We start from the raw sequence: 19,248 nt of genomic DNA, 5'->3' as shown, positions 1-19,248 counted from the left end.
CTGTGCTACCTACCTCTGTATTTCCTTCCTCTTATAATCTCTCGAAGACCCAGGGTCACTCCGTATTTTCCTCAATATGACTTTATACACAGCATCCTTAGAGATGACATAGTCCCTGAGCAAAATAATTTCCTTCAGGACCTCCTCTGTGAAGTTAATGTAAAAAAAATCCGCTCAGCATGTTCAAACCTTATATGCGTCCCTTTCTTAATGTTGTTTACTGGGATTGCTTTCCGAATCTCCACTTGTTATTCATTATCTGGATCCATCAATATTATGAGTTACAACGAAAAATTCTTACTATCGTTTAACACAAAAATATTATTGGAAGTAAACTAATTATTCAATTTGTCACTGTTATTGTAATGGAATATCTCTAAAATAATACGTTGAGATTTCTTTTTTAACGTAAATCCAATAAAAAGATATCATAGTCCGTCCCCAAAAAAGGTTCGGCAGAAGCTAAATAAAGCTACCCGCTGTATCTAAGTTATACAGGTCCATTACTGTTTGGATCCCCGCCAGCTAGCTGGGACTGGGACTGGGAGAGGAAATCAGATGTTGGATGTGTTTGGGAACGATAAATAGCGGTGATTATGGGACTATCCCAATATGTGGCGAGCCTGACAAGAAACCTTTCCGAAAACTTGGGAAATACAAGGAAAATACATGATAAGGGGTTTTATTTGTTCAATAACTTGATAGTTGCAAAAAGCTTCTATTATTTGGTAATTGAATTTTTATGGTAGATAGGTAACAAATGAAAGCTTGAGTGGAAATTATAGGTAATATAATAAAATTACTGTACATTTATTTACACTTATTTTAATAATGGTAAACGTTTCTCAGCAACGTAATATTCTATCACTTACTAAATGATTCAATTAAACTTGAAAATAATTTAAAAAAAAAATTTAATAACTAACCAATAATCAAACAACAAGGAAAAAATATGTATTTATTTGTTTACTCTTTCGTGGTATTTAAAGGGTGGTAGTGAAATTTATGTAATGCAGCTGTGTCAACAATTTGCCGTAGTAACAAGGGGAGATTAAATAATTGGAATTAATTAATCAAATAATATACAGTTAAACACATTATTATGAAACTACACCGAATTACATTTTTTTGAAATTATAATATATGATTAGCAAATTAAACTTGCCACCAGTGTAAAATATAGGAAAAATAATTAAATATTTGTAAAATATTTTTTGAATTAATTATAGAATAACAATAAAATAAATTATAAAAAACACTAACGAAAATAAGTATAAAAATAACTAATAACTAAACAAGAATATATATGGGTTTTAAAGGACGTACTCGACTTTCTTTAACCAGTGATGTCTGGCACTATGTAAAGAAATGGTTATTGTTTTCAAAATTGTTAATCTTCTAAATGTCGTCACTGATCACTTTATAAATTTGTATTATAGATTCTACTCGATAAAATTTATTATATTTGAATTGAATTTTTTGCTTTATTTTAAAATCTTTTTGATAACGTTATACTGTTGTTTTCAATTAAATTTATGAAATGTAAAAGTCCAACAAGGCGTTAATAAATCAACAAAGAAAATAAATACTATGATATTAGATACAAAAAATTTGAATTAAGATTTAAAATGAATTCTAAAATTAAACCCAAAAACTAAACCACTATAAAATTACCTAAATATAAATAGAGGAATGTTGAAAAAAAACACTATTGAGTGGTAAAATATTATATTTACTTCAGCAAAGTATAAGAAGATTTCGAAATGGGATTTTTTTTTATTCCAATGAAAGATAAAAAAAAATTTTTTTGATTATTAATGTTTAAAGAAAAATCAAACTTCATCTTATCTTTGGAGTAGTCTAAAATATGTTATTTATGCTTTATCATGAGAAATAAATTTTAAGCTTTTCTTTATTATTCAATAGAGTAATTATTTCGTAAAACATTTCTTTTTCCTTTTTGGGGCCAACATGACACCAGCCATTCGTTAGAAATGATGTGTTATTCATTTTTCGACACTGAAGTATCTCCGGTGCCTAGATAATTAGGCAGGGCGCATATTTGTGTCCTTTTTTTAAGATGTGCAAATTTAGGCACAAGCACGATCCTCAAACATGTCAAAGTTACTTAGTAGGTCTTCCAATAATTTAAAGCGCTTGAATAAATTTGACGCTTTGACTAAAATACGCAACATTCAAAATAATGCACTAATCCCCTTCGCTTTCCTCCCATTAAATTATCCTTAAAGACCTTTGAGTTGACGTAACCCCATTGGCTCCGGGCAGCGGGTTTCATATACGGCATTCAAAACTTTAAATAAATGTTTTCGTTTGTTGCCGAATGGCTTAATATATCGGAAATTCCAAATGTTTTATGCAATGATTTACCGACTTCTGTGTTTCCTCCCACCTGCAACATGGATATCGTAGAGACCCAGGATCACTCCTTTTGCTTCTCAAACAGACATAGCATCCCCAAATATGATATAGGTTCTGAAAAAATAGATTTCCCCTAAGCCCTCCTCCGTGAAATAAAATATCTAACTAATTTTTTTAAATGTAAATACCGCATAAGACTGCCAACTGCTCTCAACCGTCTGGAGCATACTATGGCATCCCCAATTGGGGTATGTTGTGAGACTAAGGGTAGCGGGAGGTGAATAATGGGAAAGAGGAAGGTGGGGAAGTATCTGGTTATTCAAATCTGGTCATCAAATACGGCTAAAGCTATTTCAATCACGAATGATGGTCTTACACCAGGGTGATACTGAGAGTATCTTCCACTCTGGTAGAGGTTAAATTACAACATTTACTTGTAACTAAGATGATATAAAACATCTTTCGGTTAATCGTAACTCAAAGAGAGATATGCTTTCCTCATCTCATATTTTAACATATTTTTATTAATTGGTTATCTCTATTCAAATAATTATCATTAGTCATTAAACTATAATAATATAATTATTGTTTATTTATCAATGAAAATGTAAGTTTGTTTAAATAGTACAACGATGGAGAATTTACTATAAGTAAGGCTAAAATGAGGGAAACAAAAAACATTTCACAAACAAAATTAAGATACGGATTAAAGAACAAAAAGCTCTGTATTACAAAAAAAATCTTAAGAATAAAAATATACCCACTTACGTTATACACAACCGGGCCAATAGTTACATACATATTGCATAGTTTTATAACTGCCTGAAATATTTTATTTTAAAAAATTAATATTTCCTTTAAATTAGTTTCACATAATTTCAACACAGTCCATTTTTTTACATACATAATTTGTCACATAAAATTGTAAAATAGGGGCCCCAGCACAGGTAAAGCACCCAAAGAGGCTAACAAAACCAAATAATATTTTATAAAAAAAAAAACAATTCGAATGTATCAATATTTTTTCAATACTTTTGGTCGACCAAAAACTAGACATTCCAGTCTTAGTGAATAGTTAGAAATTTTTAAAAGCATTTCATTCGGTTAAAAATGCATTCATGTAAATTCCGTCGCGATGACGAGAGATCTCCTTTGTTTGACTGACCCAGAAAAAGATCTTGAAGTTAAGAGAAACATTTTTTCGTGATAATTTTTCCATCATGTTTCTCTCTTTCATGCGTTTTTTTCTATAAGCTCCCAGTGATCTAAATCTTACTCAGAAACCTTTGATCCACCTTTTTCGCAGAATATTTAAAATTTTATAATAAAATATTAGTCTTAAAGGGGAAAACGGATTGTTGTCCCCGTTAGAACCAGCAGGGATAAAGTAATCTAATTTTAAAGAAATTTTTTTCTGTTGTGTTGTAATCTCATCCGATTTCTAAGGACCCTCGCTCTTGCCTTTATTTAGAGCTTTCTTTTACATTATGAATAGTACCTAAAAGTTCTCCAGTAGTTTAAGAGAATATCAGTGTCTGGTCAGGACAGCAATTCAGGAGTCTCTTCTAAAAGTGTTCCACAATATCACGAGTAGTTAATGTTGTCGGAATTTCATACTAAAACCGTCATAATTACTTTAGCAAGAAAAACGGTTAGCTAGATCTTCTTGTTCCTGTTGCTGTGGATATCTGGCAGATTCCAATTTAAATCAGATGGGTATAAAGTGAAGACCCGAGCACAAAATGTTGATTTTTTGACGTGATATTTCAAAAAACAAACCAAAATGTAGTAATACGATTTTTCCTATTAAACATGGAACTGGTATTTTCTCACCATAGAATACACATAAATTAAAGTAAAGCTAGATAATGTTATTTTTAAAACTCGTTCTAGAGTGAAAGATTATTCAGTAGATATAGATATGGCCCTAGGTATCTAGTACAGTCGATCGATAAAGATTTTATAGAATGTCGGTGACTTGTCATCGTTCCCGGGCGTAAATGCAGATCGCCAACAAACAAACAACAGTTTACGTCGAATAAATTATAAATACTTGATCTTTGTGAACTGTTTCTTTTGCAATCTGCTGTCAACGGTGATAAGTTACCGACATCATCGATAAAACCTTTATCGATCGACCGTGCTAGATACTCTAGGGATCTAGCAAAGTGAAATTGATAACTTGACAATATCGGATTGATAGGCGTAACTTATTATGATTTTATACCGATTTACCGAGCACTGATGGTAGCCAGACCAATATTGATAATGCAATAAATAATTAATCGATTTTCGCTAGCAACTCTGAAGGTATTTTAAATTGACATTCATAAATGTGTAAAGTTTGGAGCCCCCACGTTATGCGCCAGTGTAAAGGGCGCCAGTGTAATAATTGGAGCCACGTAGGGTTTTGGAGCCGGCTGTACACTCTGTACAGCTTCAGAGGTAGAATCATGGGACTCTAATTATTAGCTCAGGTAGGGTCGGCAGATTATGCCTTTACGCGGGGGGACATTCAACAATTGAAAACTCCACTCTCTCGTCAAATGAAACACCTAAATAGGATTGATTAATGAGCGTATTTACAGGTCGACAAGCACACACATAGTATAACACAATGTACATCCTAAATTATTCCTGGCTGATTGAATTGAACAAATCTCTATCTCATATTGGCTTTGTCTAGCAGACGTCTTTAACAGGCTTCTAAATAGGCACATAAAATGGAAAAGGTTTAGTACACGCTTACATGAGAATTCTCGGGAATGCAGGAGTTGTTAGGCCAGCGAGGTGTTACTTCCAGACATTGTAGAGTGGAAACCAAGGTCGTAATCGTCTACACACGCAAAACGTGCGCGGACTAGGCTTGGGCTAAGATGAGCAGGCCGGAGCCGAACGCACAGCATCTGAGACCAAGTCGTGAGTTGAAAAGAGCATGTGATGTCGCGGCCAAGGCTAGTGTTGAAGTGCGAGATGGCGGGCGGCCACTAAAATCGTTGGGGTTTGGTGTTGGTGCGCAGTTATACAAGCGCACCGTTCTGCGCCGCCTAGTTCTGCGTTGAATTTTTGTTTCGCGGGGATTTTAAAATGTGTTTGAGGGATCTCTTACGTGACAAATGTAGACGGCTACGCAAAAGTTAAAAATGCAAAAAGTGTATCTTTTTAAAAATTTAAATACTACCTTTAATATACATTGGCAGTCCGTATGTACTTTTAGGTAATAAACATGGAATTAATTAGTTCATGAAGTCTTCAGTCATAAATAACAACTTTTGTTTCTCCAGACTGAAACGGAATCAATTGATCCCGTCTTGGATGAATCAATTAAGGCAATTGGAGCACGTATATGATTTTTTTTTATTTCAAAGGGCTTAGTTAGTTTACCTCCTTTCATTAATAAGCCAAGTTGTTTTGCATAACGAACGCCATGATCCAAAAACTTTTGTACATTGACAACTTATCCGACACCTTGAAGGCCGCGCTAAAAGCAGCGGCTTTTGTCTACTGACTGTTGGATCTATTCTGACCGTACTCGCAAATATCGGTAAATGTGCATATAAGACGGATTTCGTCAATATCGTATTGACATATGGCTATATCCATCATCCGTGCTAGACATCCCGATGAGAACCTTGCAAAAGAGAAAGGTTGCATGAAGAGGTTTCAGTTGGGTTAAGTAACCATAAGTGGATAGCTAGGTACTTCCAAACCTTATTTTCCACACCTTCTTCTGTTCCCCCCACTCTTTTAAGGCTCACAATATTTTACAAGTGGGGGCACTACATACTACAATTTATAATGAGGCTACTAGGTAGAGTCGATACCTTTAGCTCCAAGAGTCGACTATTTCATGATCTCCGTCACCATGAACAGACGTCATGTTACAATATCGCTTTCCTTGTACAATGTTCTTCAAACCGTGTATTTTTTTCCTTCAGGTTGGGTTAGGTTAGTGTAGTAATGTTAGGTTAAGAAAGGTTAGGTTAGTTAAGCTTATGCGTTTTGTTTTCACATCCCTGATTCACTATTCACATTATCAAAAAAACTAATTTCGGTTGAGAAATATTCCTGCGCGAAATTATTCATATTCAATGAACTCAAATACCATATATTTTTTTTTTAATTTTGACTAACTATTTGAATTCTATTTTTATTTTTTAAATTTTATTTTGTTTTAAATAAGAATTTTTGTTTAAATTTTTGAGAGAATTCTTGATTTTTCTAAATTTCAAATTGGTGTTTTTTGATAAAATAGGTACAAATAGATGCGGTGTTACCATTCTAAGACATTCCTCCTTCACTAACTATATTGCTAACTGTATAAAGTGTTATTCTCAGGTTGGGGCAGTGCCGCTCCCCGCACGGCAGCGGGCAAGGCCGCCGGCATGCTGTATGCCCTGCTGGGGGCCCCTCTACTCCTGCTGTGGCTGGCGGCGGCCGGGGGACTCCTCGCGCGCCTTGCACGCAGGGCTGCCGCGCGCTGTCGCCCTGCGCATAACCACCACCAGGTCAGAACTCTAAATTCATACCAAGGATCGACGATATCGAGCCCTCTGTCACGGAGTTCCGACTAAACCCAAAATGTCCCGACAAAACCTAAAATTAACAGACAAAGCCAATAATGTTCCAAAAAAACCTTCAATGCCTCGAAAAAACCTCTAATATCCCGACAAAACCTATAATGTACGCACAAAACCTTTAATGTGCGCACAAAACCTATAATGTCCGACAAAACTTATAATGTACGCACAAAACTTATAATGTACGCACAAAACCTATAATGTCCGACAAAACTTATAATGTACGCAAAAAACTTATAATGTACGCACAAAACCTATAATGTCCGACAAAACTTATAATGTACGCACAAAACTTATAATGTACGCACAAAACCTATAATGTCCCGACAAAACTTATAATGTACGCACGAAACCTATAATGTACGCACAAAACCTATAATGTACGCACAAAGCCTATAATGTACGCGCAAAACCTATAATGTCCCGAAAAAACTTATAATGTACGCACAAAACTTATAATGTACGCAAAAAACCTATAATGTCCCGACAAAACTTAAAATGTACGCACAAAACTTAAAATGTACGCACAAAACCTATAATGTACGCATGAAACCTTAAATGTACCTATGCACAAAACCTACGTGAAAAAGTAATAAGAGCATAAAGCTTTCATCTCAAAGAAAAAGAAAGATTAACAATTGATCATGTGAAGTAATGTAGGCCTCCTGGAATGGGATCATTCGGCACTAAATCTCCCACTAAAAAAACTCAAGTAGCAATTTACAGCAATTTCCATTTTTCATCCGTCATTAAATATCGCTGGCTCGGAAAGGGACGGGCCAGGCCCAAGCAGTCAATATCTTTCCCAAAGGGTAAACTGTCGCGTGGGTAGTCGTGTGGCAGGTAAGCCTGACACTGCGAGTGGATACACTGAATAGACAAATCGACACATTATTAAGCGTAAACTCCGCTGAGATACTACGATATTTTTTTAATGCGAGATTTATCAGTCCTTGAACTGATTTATAAAGGCTTAGTAATAAAAACAGTATTGATTATTAATCGGTGAAGAGTTTGGGAGGTCTTAAAGCGATGCACTACGTCGTGCAATATTTTAAATTGAGCCGCTATCAATAACAACCCTTACGTAAATAGCAATAGTAAATAGGCCAAAAAGTGCCTTTTATATTATTTTGTGGATGTTCAGGCATAAATATTTAATTTTTTTTTTCGATCATTTTATAAATAACTTTATTTGCCACATTATATATATACAATATATACAATAAAATCATAACCGAAAATGTGTTCGTAAGTAGGAGATTTTGAACTTTAAAGCAGTTTTCATAGGCCTTTACACTATTATTTTATTTATTTATTTTATTTATTTATTTATTTGCAAAAACAGTACAAAAACCAATACATTGCAGAAGCGGTAATCAAATTATGGAAGAAAATTTTATACATAATTATACAGTTAAAACATATGCAAAAGCGGTAAAACAAAATATGGAAAAAAAATTATACATAAGTATACAGTTAGAACAAATTATTTTCTGGGCTTATAAAAGGACTTATCTAAAAAATACTCGATTATTTCAAATGCCAAGATGTATTCTAGTCGCAGTATTTAATTAAAGCATCTGAAACATTTCTAGGCGACCAAATGATCAAACCAAAAACACATGATTTTGCATTACTACGTATGGCATCGCCTTAATTATGTTGGGTAAACATTTTCGGGCATAGGAAACTGTAGGAAAGCAGTCTTCGAAATTACAAAAGGCTACCAATGCTTTCTTATGGTTGTGGGATCGATGATGATAAATCATTAATCCAGAGTGGAAGATACTCTCAGTATCGCCCTGGTGTAAGACCACCATTCAGAATTGAAACGTTGCTTGAAATGGCTTTAGCCGTGTTTGGTGACCAGATCTGAATAGCCAGGTACTTCCCCACCTTCCTCTTCCCCATCTCCCTCCCCTCCCCAATACCCTCAGCCTCACATCATACCCCAATTGGGGATGCCATAGTCTCACTGGCTCCAGACGGGAGCAGTTGGGACTCTTGTGCGGTAATACTGTAAAAAAAAATTAACATTGATGATATTGAAAATATTTTCCTTCAGGGCCTCTGTCATCTTTGGGGATGTTGTGTGGAGGGTCTTTTTAAGGAAAGGAATGAGAGAAAGTTCTGGAAAGGAAAAAGTTACGAGGAGTGTAGTGGGTAGGAATCTGGTGGACAATGTGTCCAGGAATGACGGACGTATGAATCCACCTCTCCCACTGCGGTTCAAGACGATGGGTCGAGAGAATCCGGCTGGAAAGGTCAAAGGGTTTCCCTCAATCGTTCTCTTCCGATCCGTTCCACCACGTAGCAGGTGCGCAATTCACCGCCAAGACCTAGGCAAACCTCATCCCACCAACCCGGGCACCCCTGCTAAATCGCCAAACGTAGCAAACCACTTGGGGTGACTTATGGAAGAGGTGTTGGTTATCCAATAAATTCCGGGCGGCGGTACCCATACCCGCCTCCCAAATTAAAATGGTGAATTTTTACGAAGTTTATGGTTGAAGGAGGGTGGATTAATAACCGTGTTCTTCAAATTACTTTTCTTTAGAATTGTGTGCTTTGGGTAAGTGCTGTTAAAAGAAAACTATTCTTAAGATCAAAAGGCATGCTTAAAATTAATACTCCCCTTGTTTCGGTTAATAATTACAACAATTGCACAGTTGAACCAGAAACCTTCAGACATCAACAGGTGCTTGAATGAATGGGGAATGTATTTGTGCTTACCTGCTCTCTGTCTTACTTGTGCTTATCTTTTGTTGTCTTAGATTGTACCGAAAAATTTGTTTGTAATACAAGAACGGATACGATAGGTTTGCCTGTCATCCAGATAAAAGTCTCAATAGCTATCTAGTTCAGGCTATCTCCGAGTATCTACTTATTCAAATCTCAAACTCAAACATTCAAAGACTACCTTATTGGAAAACTTTTGTTCAAATTGCATTTCTACAACCCTTCACAGTCTTAGAGTGCTTGAAGAGTTGTGAACATATCCAGAATCCGGACGCTTGTAATACTTGATCATACCAGTGAGACGGTTACCATCTTCGACTTCTTCAGTTCCAAAAGTCACTCGTAAAAAAAGGAAATAAAAGTTAAGGAAAGAGTTTTCGCTTGCTTCAAGTTAGTAAGAATAAAGAAGCCATCTAAATAGATCTTTCCTTGACACAGTTTAACCGGAAAACTTCGTTATTATAACTTTAGTTTAACACTCAGGTGATGTGACTCTCATATAAAAAGGTGCGCGTATGGGTGAAAAACGGCGTAATGTATAAAGCAATTTGTTCGCGTGACATTCCCTTAGCAAGCGTGGACCCATAATATATCTTCGGTTCGTGCGTCTACCGTACAAACATCTCACATTCTCGAGAAACCTTTTATTCTAGGTTGCTTTATTTCAGAATGGTTTATTCCGGGTTGGCCTGTCGCATATGAGCCGTTTCGGGAAACAAATGTTCAAATGAAAAAAACTTAAAAAGATTTATTATTTTACAGATTCTGGTTATTAAATAATGATGAACTGCGGAAAGTTTTTTTCTAATCTGTATATGTGAACTCGGAATAATGTGTACTATACTACTGTCATTACGGGATACATATGGGAAAAATAGTTGCTAGATAATGTTGATAATTCTAAATTTGAAATATAAATGGTTGAGTGGTTTATAACCTGTCCCGGTAAGACAAAAGATCTTAGGTTCGATTCCTAGTTGTGACCGTTATTTTTTTTTTTGTCTTGTTCTTTTTCATGTTTTATTTAGATTTATTCGTATAATCTTCTTTTTCAATGATATAAAACAAAATCGCATTTGAATCTCAAAAACCACTTCTGAAATATTACGACTCATGAAAAAAAAAAATATTAATATTCAAATTGTATAAAAATTATCTAATTCACTACATTACAATGACCAAATTTAAACCATCTGTCATAGGTACCTTTCGAGTACCTTCCTAACTTTCCGAGTATTAATCCTTCAAAACGTTTTTACCGTATGTTCAAAAATCTGTAGTCTCTTTTAAATGACCGTTTTTTGCAAAACACATAAATAATAAACCCGTCACAAGCCCTCCACGTGCGGCAAACGAGTGATGCGACGCCGACGTGCAGATACGAAAAAACATACCCCTAAATACATATTATTCATAACTCCGTACCTACAATACATACACAGTTTACACTTACAACTCCGTACCTGCCTTTCTACGTACATTGTACGCATAGGTACTTCGTACCTATCTACTTTCAAGTCCGTACCTACGTATTTAACATGTCCACAACTCCCGGCACACTCACAGCGTGACGTGACATCCGCTCAGCGGGAGCTGGGTGGCTATTGACGCGACCCGACGATTGAGGCCCTATCGACCGGACATTTCTACGTCATCATCGGAAAGTCGGATATCTACCCGAGCTATGATAATTACTTCAGAATGGAGTAACTATCAGCTTGAAAACATCCAACGATAATTAAAGCTTCGAGAGTGACCTATATCATGCGATAACTAATTAATTATTTTCTACATAAACTCCAGAAAACTTAGCAAATATCAGTTTTTTTAGGTTTTGAAGCTGCAGAAAGTTTGCAAGGAATGATGGCTGCTAAGTTTAAACGTGATCGAAAATAATGGATTCTCTTGTGTGAAGTTTGGTTCTAAAACCTTTCGCTTTTATTATATTTATTACCGTTTAAATAAAAGACAACTTCTCCGAGAGTTGGTTTCACAAAGGCTGACTTTTAAAGTGAATACATATAGACTAGTTTGATTGTGGATCAGCCCACTATTGTTCGTCTGAAACTTGTGTGAAACTTACGGAAATTTAAATTCTCGAGACATCATTTTCTAAATTGTAGCGTTCGCGCGGAGTTTGAATCAGAAACTTTCTTGAGTGGTTCAAAGTTTGCGTAAACTTTGAACACACACATTACACTATTGTGCAAGTACAATATCATAATATGATAGCTAAGACATGCATAATATGTTGTATTGAAACAGTGCTTTAGATCTAATCATATACGTGAAAGATTACGGCAGATCATGTGTTTAGAGGGACGCTCTGTCATCGGAAAATTCTGTTATTTATACCCCCGTCATGTGTTTTCAGTGTTTTTTTAAATTTTATATTCCGCAAAGGAGGCCCTGAAAACCCAGTTTGATCTTTAGGGATGCTGTGTGGAGAGCCTTTTTAGGGAAAGGAAGGAGAGGAGGTTCTTGAAAGTAAAAAGGTATTAGGGGTGGGTAGGAATCTTGTGGTCAATGTTTCCAGGAATGACGGACTTTTGAATCCACCCCTCCCATTGCGGTGCAAAACAATGAGTCGAGAGAGCCCAGCTGGATAGGTCAAGGGGTCTCCCTCAACCTGTCTCTCCCGATCCGTCGCACCACGCAGCAGGTGGGCGATCGCATTCGTCGTCAAGATGTTGGCAAACCTCCCCCCTCCAACACGGTCACCCCTGCTAAGTCGGCAAACGTAGCAAACCACATGGGATGACTTATTGCAGAGGTGTTGGTTATCCAATAAATTCTCCGGGTGGCGGGACCCATACCCGCCTTCCAAATTAAAAATGATGTAAACCACTTGCAAACCCGCCTTCCATATTGAAAAAAAGGTTTTCTAACGAGTATGTTAGATAATTAATAATTATTTTATTGATTCTCGTAAATCTCACCTTGAAGCTATGCGTAACAAAATCTGTTCTAATAATATTCTTACGTAATTCGAAATATTTATTAAATTCGATAAATATTCCATCGTATTTGGGGTATTTTTTTCCGGAAATCAGAATCAAGTCATTGCATAGTATAAACCGGTATTAAACGCTTGTTTTTTTCATAGTCGCTTATTGTACAGGGCTTTCCAATAAGAGATTATTTTGATAGTCAATCGTAAAAGATCAATGGTTTCGTTGCTTGTGTGGTATGTAGCACCGTGTTGTTGAAAGTAAACGTTGTCCAGATCAATACCATCCAATTCCAGCCATAAAAAATCATTAATCATCTCTCGATAGCGCAATTCATTCACCGTTACTGTTGCTCCAGCCTCATTTTAGAAAAATTAAGGTCCAATGACTCCACCGGACCATAAACCGCACCAAACAGTCACACGTTGAGGATAAAGAGGCTTTTCAACAATAACACTTGGGTTTTTCGAGCCCCAGATGCCACAATTTTGTTTGTTGACGAAGCCACCGAGGTGGAAATGGGCCTCATCACTCAAAATGATTTGCATTTGATTCACTCAAGTGAATTTTAATAATTTCAATACGTCGTTGAAGCGTGTATTGTTCCATTTTTATTAATGGCATAGTTTCTACTTGTCAAATGTCAAAAAATAATAGCTTCAAAAGTAACATCTACCAAAATAGCGGGCTATTCAAAATAACACCTCTTATTGGAAAATTGTATAAGCAATCTGAAGTAGAAAAGCAACGGGACCATTAGAAATGTATTCAGCAGACGTCTGGAATACTTTACTCTCTTCCCTTTAATAATTCATTAGAGGCAGAGTAACAATATGTAGACTTTGTCTCACATTTCAGTGTACACATTGCATAATCTGTTTACCGTCGTGCTTAGAAGCTTTTGTCTTATAAGCATATTCCGGGTGTTTAGTGTTTCTTATACAGAGTATAAATTAAACTGAAAAGTTTAATCTGAGGTTTGCCGACGACGCAGTGACGTATCTTATAACTTCACTGACATCAATAAAAGTTTTTTCCACGATGAGACATTCAATTTTTAAATCTATTGTTCCGTCACGCCGATTGCTTTGACAGGCCGTGTGCTAACCAATAGTATCGTCAGAATTCGAACTGTACAGTTTAAATTTCGCACACGTCAGCTATAACCACGGAGTGCCGTGAGCCGTTCAGTCGCACAAAAACCATTCGTCCTGTCAAACTCCATCGCCGGTTATCTATCGGAATAATCACAATACGTATTTTATCGCAATTTAATTTAAAATAACGAGTGCTAATGAACCACGATCACCGTCCCAGTGCTGACAGATGAGTCTCACCATGCAGATTCCATTCGCCACCCGGTAAGTTGATTGTGAATTAACGTTACGAATTGTGTTTTCGCATTCGCCTGTCACAAGCCATAGACTTCATTTATGCTTTATCTGTGTGGAATAGCCTTTTTAAGTACGGCTATTCCAACCCTTGTTCGTTCTTCGAACATCTATTTAAATTAAAAACTTCATGTCAGTAAAAAACTTTGGAATTTTATTTAGTACCTTGAACGAATGAATTAGCTGGCGGTAGGAATGATTCCGGGTACTGACCTTGGATTTCAATCGTATTTATCTATGTCTCAATCCCTGCATTATCGACAGCTATACTGTTCCCAGTGACATCTATGAATAGCCTCTTAAGCTACTATCCAGGATATCACAAATACTCCACAGGTACAATAATTAAAATTCAAAGAATATAGTTGAGTTTCGTTTACAATTGGGTGATAAGTGCACAAAACATTATATTATATTAGGTAGAATGAAAACCAGTGCACTAGTAACTAAACACAAAGTCTACAAATTATTTTATCTCCACTATTTCAACTTTTAAAATATAAATATTTCGTAAAAAATTAAATAGTGTCTTGAGTAATGATTACAGGCCGCCCTTGATTCTTGGTTATATCAATGGCTTTTATAATTTAGGGGGCTTAGAGACGTATGTTAAAATGTAAACAAAACCATAAACACAATCATGTTTTTGACGCGAGGCGATAGAAGTAAAAGAAGTAGCTTTACTGTGTATAGTTTTATGTATAAGTATTATTATTGCAACTGTTAGTTGTTGAGCAGGGTTAACCATCTTTAAATGGCTTACTTACTTTTAACACGTGTAGATTATTGATTTTAACACACAGCAAGTGGATGGACTCAATTTTTTCTCAATAAAGCTAAATCAACGTTTTCATACCGGGTGTCCGGGGGGTAACTTCGTGGGATGATTCTACATGATTTTAGAAGTAAAAAAGATTGATAATTTTTCGAAATTCAAACGTTTTAACGTAGTTTTTTTAGGTAAAATGTTTACATGTTTGAATGGGAAAATAAATATTCCTTTATGGAAAAAATATTTTTATACAGGAAAAGAAACATTGGAATTTGGTACAAAAATATTTGGCTTTTTTTACTTTCCGACTGTCGGCGAGATTGAAAAAATATGTAAAAAACAAAACTGTGATAGGTGACAGTTAATATTGAAACTTTATTTAGGTCATTAGGGAAATTACGCTGAGAGCCGAAAATAGTTGCGTTTGCCAAGAAAATAACAAAAAAATAGTTTACGCATTACTTTACAATAAGGCTCTTACATAAAGTTTTATAGTCATTCATTGCCAAAATTCTAAATTATTATAAAAATATTTGAAAAATGCCCTTTCTTAAGGAAAACAATTAATTTATTTACTAGTATGTATAGGACTTAAACATTTAGGACCACCGCATATATACTAGTATGTATAGGACTAGTACATTTAGGACCACAGCATATATTATACTAGTATGTATAGGATTAATTCAAATTTCATAAAGTAGTTGAATATTTCAAAGTAGTAAATATTTCAAAGTAAGTAGTAAATATTTCAAAGTCTTAAATATTTCATTCGACCAATTGCAGACATTTTTGCAAGAAGTCTACTTTAAGTAATTTATGGAAGAAGTTTACCAGAGCTATCGATGTTGTACGTATAATAAGGACTAAGATTAATGTGTTATTGTAAAATCGAATCTAAAAAAATATCGTTGATCCACAGAGTACAAAATTATTCTAAAAAAACATCGTTGATCCTCGTAATGTGTAATTGTAAAATCGAATCTTAAAAAAAAATCGTTGATCCACAGAGTATAAAATTATTCTTAAAAAACATCGTTGATCCACAGAGTATACAATTAAAATAAGAGTATAAAATTATATTAAATTCAGCGCCCTTGATGTGATTTCTCACGAAAACGGCGCTTTATAAATTAGCCAAATATTACTAATACATTTAGGACCACCGCATATATATTAGTATGTATAGTAAGGTGGAGCGGTCTAGTATGGAGAATTTTTTTTTTCGTAATATAGAATTCGGCATACGCGGGATTGGTGCTCCGTTATGTACTTATCTTAAATAAAAAAAATATATAAAATATTTATTTATAATTACGACATCGCCAACACTTTGAATTTTTGATAAAAACACTGAAAACACCAATAATGTTCTCCCGATTCGTAGAAATGCTAATAATTATGTAAAAAAAATTGAGTGTATATTTATTACCTATGATATAATTACATTATTATTTTATAATATAATTATAAAGTGGGACTGTAGGAACAGTTAAACTATTCCCACACAGTAACGAATCCTTCTACCCCAAACGCGTATCAAACAGAGTGAAGTGTATCGCGTATCATCTTGGTGAAGTTTCCGATCCGCTAGACATTATCTAGTAGATCGGGGTACTGACGCTATTCCTTCTTGTAGTTTAAACTTTAGACTCTCAAAAAAATGTGCTTCGTCTTCAATTCCTCAAGAAATAATGCAAAGTGAAGCACAACCAAATAATTCTCACCATGAGGTGAAAGACTTCCCTGTGGTGGCCAGAACACTAGACAGATATTGTATTTCAGATCGAGCAGGAGCTGCAATTGTTTCCGCTGTATTACAAGATGTTGGCTTAATTTCACAGAACGATACATCTCGCGTTGTGGATAGGAGTAAAATTCGTCGAGCTCGAATGAAGAAAAGTGCCCTTACTAGTAAGCCGTTAGTAATCGATTCCAATGAATTTGGTTTATACTTCGACGGACGGAAGGACAAAACTTTAAGCATGGAGGACAACCGGCGAAAAATAATAACTGAAGAACACGTTAGTTTAGTAAAAGAACCAGGTAGCGAGTACATGGGACAAATTTCATTAAAAACCGGAAAATCTGAAGCAATAAGTAATGGAATTATTTCATTACTATCTTCGAAAGATACTGCTTTGGAAAAAATTGTTGCAATTAGATGCGACGGAACTGCAGTTAATACGGGGTACAAAGGAGGTGTTATTCGGCGCCTTGAATCACATCTCAAACGGCCTTTACAGTGGATTGTCTGTCAATTACATGCAAACGAACTCATTTTGCTACATCTCTTTGAGAACATCGACGGAACCACGACTGGACCGCAAAGTTTTACTGGAATTATTGGTAAATCCTTAAATAAGTGTGAACAACTTCCTGTCGTGAAATTTAAAATCATTCAATGTTCATTACCAAGTATGACAAATACACAGGATTTAAGTACAGATCAGCTGTATCTACTGAAAATGTGTAAAACTATTGACTCTGCAATGAAAATTTATCAAAAAAAATCCCGGTAAAATTGTAAAATCAAGGTGGGTGATTACAGCGAATCGGATTCTTCGGCTTTACATTTCTACTCTAAAACCATAAAAAATATGGTAACTTTAACGACATTTGTATAAACAGTTTACGCACCTACGTGGTTCAACATTAAGACCAAACCATTATGTCTTTCCGGTGCAAGGCATTTACACGAAACAATAGTGCTTTCACGGTATTTGCCCAGTGATTTAAAAGATATTATTGATCCAGTAATCCAGCGTAATGGCTTTTTTGGGAATCACGAAAATATATTGTTAGCCATGTTAAACGACAACCGAAAATACGTAAGAGAGTTGGCGTTGAGAAGAATATTGAAAGCTCGGCAAATGAAAATGCAATCAGACTTTATTCGTACCTTCAAAGTGCCTGTTTTTGATTTTTCAGCAGATGATTATATTGATGTTATAAAGTGGAAAAATATAACCGAGCCACCACTAACCAAATTTGTAAGTGACGAGACAATTTTACAAGCCATTACCGATCACGCGATAATTGAGGATGTCATACTTCCAATGATAAAGAATTTTAAAGCTACAGAGAGATGTGTGAAAATTGTAACAGAAGCCTCAGCCGCTGTTTGTGGACCCTTGAGGCGAGATGGATTAATAAAAACAAGGTTAGAGTCACCACACTTTATGCCTATTTTTAACACCAAAATGCAGTACCGTTCATAGTAACTTTAGGACGGGTTGTTTCGGAGAATTTGAAAAATTATTCAAATTTCGGCGTTCATTTTCGGGTTCTGTGAAAGACTTATTCAAATTCTGTTTGTATATCATTGTAGGCTAGTTGCTTGACAAAACTGAAATAAAAACAGAACTTGAAAAAATCTTTCACAGAACTTGAAAATGAACGTTGAAATTTGATGAATTGTTCAGATTCTCCGAAACAACCCGACCTTAGTAATTTTCAAGTTTTTCAATGCGGTAAATAATATATGTACATTTTTTATTTCCACTATTTGTTCCATTCTAACAATTTACGAATGTATTATCTGTAAAATAAATGGTAAAATACAAATAATATGTGTGTTTTATTTCGCGTATATGAGCTATACATACTTAGGTAAAATCGTGAAAATGATAAAATATAAAGCTTTAGCGATGTCCAGGTATTGTGAATATATTTTTTTAACTATTTTTGTTGTAATTGTTAATATATGGAGCATCTTTCCCAACTATGTCGATTTCGAAATTCTCAAAAAAAAAATTTCACTCCACCTTAATGTATAGGACTAATACACTTAGGACCACCGCATATATACTAGTATATATAGGACTTTACATTGGATGTGCATATGAATGCGTGCGATCGAAAAACACATTATAAAATACCGATTTCTTTGCAACTTAAAAAAATACCACAATCGCCGTCCTTTTTAGATATACGGGACGAAGGCATTGAAAATCACAAGGATGAGTTAGGTTTGCAAGCTTTAAACGAAGGGTCACGTCCTGAGGGTCAACGCGCGCCTTCTCTCTCCTCTTTTTCTCTTCCCCAAAAACCCACCCCTTTACCACAGTGACCAACAGATGTCGCCTAAATTTATGGTCGGCAAATCCAAACTCGAATCCTGCGGGTTTCTAAGAACGAGGGCACTTTGCCAATAGATAAGATGTCATGTTCGTCTATTGAGTGAAAAACTTTCAAACCTAGCCTCTGTAATACTGTCGACCAGTTTTCATTTGATTGATGTCAAATGTTTTAGACAAGTTTTAAGTAACTTAAGAGATTAAAAGTTCTGAACGGAATTATAAGTAACAAAATTTGAGATTAAAAATAAACATCAAATACAAAGGAAAGTACTCTTCATTCATTCAAAAATACGTGGCTCGGTTAAGTGTTGAAGTTGCCAGAAAAAGTTTATCGTAGAAAATTCAGTGGAA

The 19,248-nt window shown here is 35.3% G+C and overlaps 1 protein-coding gene across 1 annotated transcript in view; it reads left to right on the top strand.

Annotated features, from left to right (window-relative positions):
- LOC149420241 (uncharacterized) overlaps positions 1–19,248 on the top strand; it is a 357,399-nt gene that overhangs the window by 296,281 nt on the left and 41,870 nt on the right. Inside the window, exon 3 of the mRNA XM_089636326.1 lies at positions 6,718–6,887. Within this exon, the coding sequence (XP_089492452.1) occupies positions 6,718–6,887 (170 nt within the window). The remainder of the gene's footprint in view (positions 1–6,717; positions 6,888–19,248) is intronic.

This window comes from Hesperophylax consimilis, chromosome 10 (assembly GCF_061612785.1).
Source record: "Hesperophylax consimilis isolate HC1 chromosome 10, BYU_Hcon_1.0, whole genome shotgun sequence".
Taxonomy (NCBI): domain Eukaryota; kingdom Metazoa; phylum Arthropoda; class Insecta; order Trichoptera; family Limnephilidae; genus Hesperophylax; species Hesperophylax consimilis.
The sequence above is the reverse complement of the archived record's forward strand: the minus strand, read 5'-3'. Positions and strand labels throughout refer to the sequence as shown.